Source organism: Carassius auratus, unplaced genomic scaffold (assembly GCF_003368295.1).
Source record: "Carassius auratus strain Wakin unplaced genomic scaffold, ASM336829v1 scaf_tig00214259, whole genome shotgun sequence".
NCBI classification, from domain to species: Eukaryota; Metazoa; Chordata; class Actinopteri; order Cypriniformes; family Cyprinidae; genus Carassius; species Carassius auratus.
This window is the reverse complement of record NW_020527582.1, coordinates 748,842-758,250: the sequence shown is the minus strand read 5'-3', so window position 1 is coordinate 758,250 and position 9,409 is coordinate 748,842. Positions and strand designations below refer to the sequence as shown.

At 39.1% G+C, this 9,409-nt stretch overlaps 1 protein-coding gene across 1 annotated transcript; it reads left to right on the top strand.

Annotated features, from left to right (window-relative positions):
• Positions 1–1,026: 1,026 nt before the first annotated feature.
• Positions 1,027–5,879, top strand: LOC113091626 (peroxisomal membrane protein 11A-like). Its single transcript, XM_026257202.1, has 3 exons — positions 1,027–1,273; positions 1,384–1,499; positions 5,116–5,879. Exons 1-3 carry the CDS (start codon positions 1,218–1,220, stop codon positions 5,682–5,684), a joined length of 741 nt encoding a protein of 246 aa, XP_026112987.1. The 5' UTR covers positions 1,027–1,217; the 3' UTR covers positions 5,685–5,879.
• Positions 5,880–9,409: the final 3,530 nt, after the last annotated feature.

The following is a 9,409-nucleotide window of genomic DNA, read 5'->3' as shown; positions in this document are numbered from 1 at the left end:
TTTCTCAATTCTCTGATATGTTTTGGGAGGTTTTTTTATTCACAAATGCAGATGGTTTAAATCTAAGCCCAACTTTATTCATTGGAGTAACGAGCTAAAACTTTTATATAAATCCTTAAAATTTGTTAAGAATAAAAAAGCCCTTAAGATGACCTCTATGTTGGAATTATATAATTTGATTTTAAACCCCATTTTGTAGTATTGTTTTTTCTTTTTTTCTTGTTTTTTTTTTTTTTTCTTTTTTTGATGTGTGTTTGTTGTTATAAGTTTTGTTATGCTCAACCAAGTCTGAATAATTGTGGATATTTTTTGGAAATATGTTCATGTACCTTGTTTGGTTGTAATGTTGTTGCAATAAAGAAAAAAGAAAAGAAAAAAACTGTAGTTCCATTCTCCAATTCCAAGCCCGCCATTGGTCAGTTAAATCCGGAAGTAAACACTGTAACTTGTTCGTCATCCAAAAACATCCGATTTAAAACGCGAGCTTCACATTTCACGACAATTAACAAAAACACTTTTTTTTCAATACAAAAACATATTTATTATAGTAACACAAGTTAAAATATTAATCTTAAAATGTAGATAAGTGCTGGGAATATGGACAAAGTAATCAGTACAAAAGTGAAAATGAATGAATCGTTCATTTGAGTCGGATCTTTTCAATGAAACATATTCGTAAAGCAAAGCCAGTGTACTCTAATCCATTCGTTTACGAACTGTTCAAAGCAAGGAGGCAATACTTTCTGCTTTTGGGGCGATAGAAGAAATATTACAAGTAAGGTTACGTTGTGTTTTTTTTTTTTAACGAACTGCTCAAAAGAATCGATTCCGTAAGATGAGTCAAACACGCTGCCTGTCATAAACATTTATTTATTTATTTATTCATAAAATGTAATACATTTAAAATTTCTTACAATCTCTAAGTTCTAAATTATTTATATATTTATTTATTTATATATTTATAGACACAATAATGATTTATTAAAGGGATGTGACATTTTTTCTTTGGTTCCAACGTTTTTTTTTTTATATGTTGCGTGAACTTTCACCTCTGTTCCCACAGCCACGCATTATCGTGTTGTTTTTTTACAGGACAGTGACAACACTAACACGATCTTTAAATTTGAGTATGCATCGACTTTTGAGCTTTTAGGCATTTATTCATCAACGAATCGCGTTTTGCACAGTGTTTGTTGCACACCATCTGTTGCAGCCACATGGAAACTTATATCAGCTTCACTAACCAAAGTCAAGGAAGGGATCGCATATTCAGGTCAGTGACTCATCATTCGTCAAATCTACAGCAATTTGAAATGATTTCTCCGTAAAGACGAGCAAGACAATTTCTGAACATTTTGTTGTTTGTTTGCTTGCTTGATTTAGAGCAACACAATATGCATGTGCTTTGGCGAAATACCTTCTGAGAAATGAAGCGAAGAGAAAAGAGCTGGTCAAAAAGCTGCAATCTCTGGAGTCTAATATGAGTTCTGGGCGGAAGCGTAAGCATGAACATTTACTGTTACATAACAAAACAAAATTTCTTTCATTTCTTTGACAGTATAATGTTACAGCTTTATAAGTAGAGTTCATCTCAGATTGTAACATTTCTTATTTCTCTAGTAACTTAGTTATACTTAGACTACACTTAGAGATATTAGTTAGAGTATTAACTACCCCTGGTGTTGTCTTGCTATTTTTATTTCTCTTTTTTCTTATGTCCATTGTTTAACATCAAATGGGGTTTTGTCGCAAAATATAAACTATATTATTGCACACCTCTACATAAAAAGTTTGAACATATAAGTATATCTTACTTTACCCACATGCATACATTATACACATATAAAACAATATCTACAATCATGGCCAAAAGTTTTGGCAGTGACGTAAATGTTGTGTTTTGCAAAGTTTACTGCTTCTGTATTTGTTTCTATGCTATACTGAAAAACAATGATAAGTATATTATAAGTTTTAAAGGGGGTGATTTTATTTTTTTCCTTTCTCTTTGGGGTGTTTCAAAGCTCTTGGTGCATAAATAAGATCTGTAAAGTTGCAACAACTGAAGTCTAAAATACAAAGGGATATTCTTTATAAAAGTTGATACTCATCCAGACCTTTCTAAAACACCTCGTTTAAATGCCCCACAACTCTAAGTCACTGTGTGGGAAGATTTGCATAACACCGGCCAAATGTTCACGCAAAGAAAGAAGGCGTTACTTTTATTCTCACTGTAGTATTGTTGCCACCACCACCATATTTGGGAGATGCTTTGTGTTTCATTGTGAAAGCAAAACTACTTTGTTTGGCCTTCCAAAAGAGAATGATATCCGCTTTGACACATTTCATAAAGGCAGGGCATAGGGGAGGAACAATAATGTACATTATGTAGAAAATAATGTGTTTTTTGAACCCTGAACCACATAAACACATTTGCATTACACCAAATACACAACATAATGTTCTTTTTAGCAACGTCATATGACACCTTTAAAGGGTTTTATTGGCAACCAATGTAATGAGTTAATATTTACAGCATTGACCCTTGTTCTTCATAACCTCTGCAATTCACTCTGGCATGCTGGATATTAGCTTTAGAGAGTTCAATGTAATTTCAATGTAAGGCACTTTATCAGTCTTGCTTTGTGACATAGAGCTCCATCATGCTGGAAAATGCACGGATCATCACCAAATTGCTCATGGATTGTTGGGAGAAGTCACTCTCGCAGGTTGTTTTTATATCATTCTTTATTCATGGCAGTGTTTTTGGGCAGAATTATGAGAGTGCCCACTCCCTTGGTTGAAAAGCAACCCCACAAATGGATGGATGGTCTCAGGATGCTTCAACTATTGGCACGTCACAGGACTCATGGTAGCGTTCACCTTTTCTCCCCCGAACAATCAATTTTCCAGATGTCTCAAACAGTCGGAAGAGAGCTTCATCAGAGATAATAACTTTGCACCAGTCTTCTGCTGTCCAATCCTTGTACTTCCTGCAGAATTTCAGTCTGTCCTTGAAGTTTTTCTTGGAAAGAAGTGGCTTCTTTGGCGTCCTTCTTGACACCAGGCTGTTATCCAAAAGTTTTGGCCTCACTGTGTGTGCAGATGCTCTCACACCAACCTGCTACTGTTCCTGAACAAGCTCTGTACTGCTGGAGACACGACTCCGTAGCTGAATCCTCAGGAGGAGACGGTCCTGGTTTTTGCAGGACACTCTGGGACGTCCGAAGACCTCTTCACTGCAGTCGAAACTCTCTCCTTGAAGTTCTTGATGATTCGGTAACTGTCAAACTTACTACACCACAGGCCTAAACTAGATTTAAATGGGTCATGAACTGATTAGATTTTTAATTTTGACTGTTCTCTGAGGTCCACTTATAATGTTATCAAGATTTTAACATAAAGCATTTTAGAAGTAATTAGCTATTTTCTGTCCTGTTTCAATAGGCCTGCTGAAAGCTATGCTTGGCTATCAATGCTTTCAGGTGCAATATTCTTTGTAGCAATTTCCTTGCATGTGAGGCCATTTTGATGCAAAGAGATGATGGTTGGATGTGTTTCTCTGGAGGTAACCATTGCTAAAAAGAACACAATGATTGGAAGCTCTTCTTCCCTCCATCAGTCTGCTCTTATAATCAATTTAGTATGATAATGCTTTCACCTGACTAGTACTCCTTCACACTTTCAAATGTGCTGCTGGTATGATTAGTCAATTAATGTGATAGCTGGTCATTTTGTCTCAGGATCAAAAAACAGCGACTTCTTTTTTTTGTGTGTATGTTTGAAAAGTTCATTATTTTGGTCAATGCAACTTTTAGAAATTATTTAAAATGCACCTGATCACTCTGCACAATAATCTAGAAACAATGTGAATGAACAACACAAAAGCAGCAAACTTTGGAAAACACAAAATGTATGCCACTGCCAAAACTTCTGGCTATGACTGTAGCCTAACTTGATTGTTTATATCAGTGCAAAATGTGAGCTGTATTATTGTCCAGCTCTAATCTGCAAAATATGACTATACAACATGAAAGTATAAGATATTGCAAACATTAAAATCATGATTTTTTTGTAAAGCTGCTTTGAAATACTGTGTATTGTGTTAAGTGCTATACAAATAAAAACTGACTTGAAGCTGCAGTAGGTAACTTTTGTAAAAATGTATTTGTTAAACCTGTCATTATGTCCTAACAGTTATATATGAGACAGATAATCTGTGAAAAAAATCAAGCTCCTCTGGCTCCTCCCAGTGGTCTTATTTACATTTGCAGAAATGCATCGCTCCCGTTAAGAAACAACCAATCAGAGCTGCGGTCCGTAACTTTTTTTTTGTGCTCAAAATTTACAAAATGTATATAATAAGCGAGTACACCATGAATTCATTTTCCAAACCGTGTTTGTAGCCTGTCCTGAATCACAAGGGTACACCTATAAAAAGTGTTTATATTCTGACTATTTTAGATTGCTTCGGGGATACCGCGGCGGAGTAACCCAGTACCTTTGTGATTCTGCATAGACATAAACGGAGAGAAGTAGCTCCGGCTACAATCTTCGTTTATTGAACGCTAGAGCATCAAAAGTTACCGACTGCAGCTTTGACTAGACATGTAAGCTTAAGTTGTCAGAATGCCAGTTTTACTAATAAGATTAATAATTAAAGATTAGAATAGTTGTTGGACAAATAGATTATGTAGGCTACCAACTACAGTTGGGATAGTGGCTAGCATGTGAGGATGATTACGTACTACTGATTAATTAAATAGATGCAAGTCACTAATGGAATTAATACAAGTGAAATCGAAAGGATCACAAATGAATACTGGTAGAGTGAAAAGTATCAGTGCACTTGTTTACTTAAGTACAATTTTGGGGGATATGTTCTTTACATGCGTTGTGTTAAAACTGAATATTTGTACATATACATTTACAAGGAAATAATGTACTACATACATGCCTAGCCAATGTTTGATATAGTAATGTACTTTAAGCAATAACTTTTTACACTCCCGACTTAATTTAGTAGTAACATTTAGTAATTTTTTGAACTCTATTTTTCGCAGAAATAAAAAGAATATCATCAGGAATGTATTTGTTTTTCTTTTTTGTGTGTGTCAGTACTCAGGCTTGGGAACACCGTCAACTCGATCCATGCAGCCAAGAGCACTCTTCATATTTCTGACCCCATGCTGCGCTTTTGCCTTACTTTTGCCAACCTCAACCGTGCCTTGTATTTCATCTGTGACAACTTACTGTGGGCCAGAAGTATTGGGCTAATACGTGACCTCGACAAGGAGCAGTTGAGCTTGAACTCCACTCGCTTCTATTTCCTATCATTGGTTATGAATCTCACAAGAGACGTCTATGTGATCATCCGGCTTATGGTGCAGAAGTCTCAGGAACGACACTTCCAGCAAAAAGTTGACCAGCACCTCAATGAAAGCCCGGATGTGGCTTGTGTCATAGTGCCTCAGCTTGATGCGTTCCTCTTCCTTCTGATCGAGAGCCTCAGGAATGAACCATCTGTGGCTCTCGATACAGTTAAAAATGTTTGTGATCTTTTCATTCCACTTGACAAACTGGGCTTTTACCAAACAAATGCAGGGGTGGTGGGCTTCTGTGGCCTCGTTTCTTCTCTTTTAGGTATATTGTCAGTTTTGAGGCCCAGCCTCAAAATCAAGCCATGATTTAGGGAATGAGGAACATCCAAAATATCTAGAACCTTTCTAACAAATGTTTCAATTTCATTTTAGTGTGGAATTAGGCTACTATTAAGCTTACTTTTGTAAAGGAATCAACTTAATTGTATAAAGTAGAAAGGAGAACAGCACATAACCATAATGCAACATTGCACCTGCAGGGCTGTTCTGCACAACATAAAAGTAATATCATCTTTTAGATAAGATTTTACAGTTTGGGTTTGATCACATGCTGTGTTCACGCTTTCATTAAATAGAGTGCCTTGCTGTATCTGTTGTTGTATTATGGAAGCCCTGGTAAAATAATACACCTGTATATTATGCAGTATTTAATAGTAGTTTTAATAGAGATTATATCACTTTGGTATTGACGATATTGAGATAAGGGTACACAAACACATTTTGGAACTTTCTAACAAAAGGATGCTCTCTGTGATGGCAGATGGTCAACTTTCTGAAATATGTGCTTAATATTCAGTCTCTTCTACATGGAAAACCATCTGTGAAATTAGATATTCTATCTACCTCATTCTGACAGATCCTATAGTTGTTTTATTTTAGTTGCCGGACAGAGTTTTGTCAGTTGTTATTTCGAATTTTGGTTTAGCATGACAAAATAACTTACAAGATTCTGATTCCACATAATTGGTTGTCAGTACAAAGTGCTTTAAGAACAAACTGTGAAATTTAATAAATTAATTTTTAACTGTTGAAAAGGTTTTGGTTTTTTTCTCACTTGTCTTCTAAGATAGAATTTCAACAGTGTGTCCTCACATAACATATTCAAAATGGCATCATTTATTGACACAAACACCCCTTATAGATCCACTACATGAATTTGTGATGGTTTAGTTTTAAACTCACTATGCCACAGGCCTAAACTAGATTTAGAGTAACACATACCTGCATGAATCGCCATAGACATAACTTGGAGAAGTAGTTCCGGCTAGAATGTCCTTCCGCGGGATGCGTGCAGTTCTCTCAGTTCTCTAGAGCGACAAAATGTACATAGTGTTGCGTTAAGGTGATAAATTAGGTGTGAAACAATTTAGTCTCCAGGGCCATCCTTCTCTTTCAAGCATATGTTTTGGTGTCTCACTATGGGATACGCCCCTTCTGCGTATTCCTCAGAAGCCCAATTCCATTACGCCAGCCCCAATTGGCTGGCAGACATGACATTGCAACAGGGAGTGTCTCCCTCCTCTTGGTATAAAGTGAGCAACGCAGCGTCATTATGGCATTCAAAAACCTCTTCTTGCTTCACACCAGAAGTCTACCCAACCCTGATAGCTATAAACTAGTTTCCACCCTGGTTGCTGGCTTTTCATTCTGGTACTGTGCTTATAGTACAGTGTTGGCCACCACGCCGCTTTCGTCTACCCCTCAATCGGCATTCCGGCTCATTGTAAGGGTCATTTAGTACCACAACTATGGCTACAGCAATACAGACTTCAGTAGCTGGTGAGGGAGATCTGCGGCTTTGCTCATGTGGGAACAAGATCTCATGCAAAGACACACACCAGGTTTGCTCTGCATGTCTTGGGCTTAAACATGCTCAAATGGCGGCCGATAGTCCCGGATTCTGTTACCACGGACGAGGAGGAGGAAGGCTTGTGTGAATTTGAGAAAGAGGGGCAATCGGATTTCCTTCTCTCTGAAGAGGAGGAAGATTTTGAGGATTCCCCTTTTCTCCCCCCTGTACACCCGGCACAACCCCTTGTTACGGCGGGATCCACCAAGAAGGCGGGTGGGGCACCATCCTCCCCGCTTATTAGTGTGGATCTGCAGGACGTATGCAAACGCGCTGCGGAGAAACTCAATATTCCGTGGCTGTAGTAGCTGAGACTGCAAAGTCGCGCTATGGGGGTAAGAGGTTGCCAAGAGCTAAACGGGCTGCGAGACAACTCCTTCCAATCTTTCCAGAGCTTCTGGAAGAGGTTTCTGTCACCTGGAAGGACAACCCATTTACTCATAAAATGCCTGTACAAGGGGGGTTTGTGCTTGACATGGAGGGCATTGCAGCTGTGCATGTCAAGAAAGACACAGACTGCGCCCCTGCCACCTCCTCGGCAGACTTTTGCGCAGGTTACAGCTCACCCAGCCCTCAGCTTTCGCATTCCTAAGTGGCAGAGTGAATGTGAATGCAACAACAGTTCAGAACGGTGCACCAGAGCAGAAACCCGCCTGGTCCAGGAAAAATTATCCGCCCGCGACCGCTCAGATGGACCAGCCGCCCCCTCATCCTACCCAGGTGATGAGGAGGAAGAAGGCCATTTGAGGGGTCTTCCTGAGTGAAGGGGTCCTTTGTTCAGCGTTCAGCAGAGAACAAGTTCAGATGTTTACAGATGTTCTGTGGGGAAACCAGAGCCCACAGAGGAGAACGAGAGACGATGCAGTGGTGTACTCCCACCCACGAGTCACAAGCACTTTACATGCTCAACGTTCAATAAAGTTTTCACTGTTTCCCCCACAACTGTTGCAAAACACTTTATCAGAACACAACATAACACCACCTCGTAGAGTCATCGCTCCGCTGAAGGTGGTAAGCCACGTAAACTCTCACCAAGTGCTAAATGTTCGCACATGCGCAGTACAGACCACAAACCCGTTTTCGATTTGGCCATACGATGGCGCTGGAACGCTGCAAATAAACTATTGGTGAGAATGCACGCAGTCCCGTTGGGTGCTGAGAAGTGAGAACAGTAGAGTACGTTTACAGACTGCAGTTTGCCACTTCTCCACTGCAGTTCATAGGAATAAATTTATTCTCAGGTGCGGGGAGCATTAGTACATGTTCTTCAGGACGAGATTACCTCCCTGTTGAACAAAATGGCAAGAGTGACTCCACCCAAAGGAAAGTCGCAGTGGGTTTTACTCTAGATACTTCCTAGTCCCGAAAAAAGAGACTCGAGCTTTCTGCCCTATATTAGATCTTTGTGCACTGAACAAATACCTAAGGAGGTACAAGTTCAGAATGCTCACCCATTCTACACTTCTGAAACTGGAGCGCCCAGGCGATTGGTTTACATCAATCGACCTGAAGGATGCATATATTCAGATAAGAATATATCCACCCCACAGGAAATTTCTGAGGTTTACATTCCTTGGCATGGCATAGGAGTATCTAGTGCTTCCCTTTGGCCTATCTTTCAGTCCAAGAGTATTTGTGAAATGTACAAAAGCAGCCCTAACTCCGCTCAGAGAGAAAGGCTTTCGTCTCGCTACTTACATAGATGACTGGCTGGTGACCGCTCAATCAGAGCACAAAGCTAGAGATCACACAGCCATGCTCCTAGAACATCTACAAAAACTGGGAATAAAATTAAACAATCGAAAAGTGTTTTAGTTTCCAGACAGTCAATAATGTATCTGGGGTTGTTACTGGACTCATTCAGAGCGCGACTGTCAGGGGAAAAAAATAATACAATTTACGAAATGCCTGGTCGAATTTTGGAAAGGGAACAATGTTTCTTTTCACACCGCACACATTTGTGAGGTTCTTTAAACTGGATGTTGCAGCTCAAACATTTGCACATGCCATTTTGAGCATTGAATCTTAAGTGTTAACCTGCCCAATAATAGTTTCTATGGTTGGCAGGAAACTTCAGGAAAGGTTATCGGACAATACGGGAGTTAGGATATCCCATTAGTGAGACACAAATATCCCACAAAAAGCTGCCTGTTTATCCTCATGTCCTAGTGTCTGACGACGA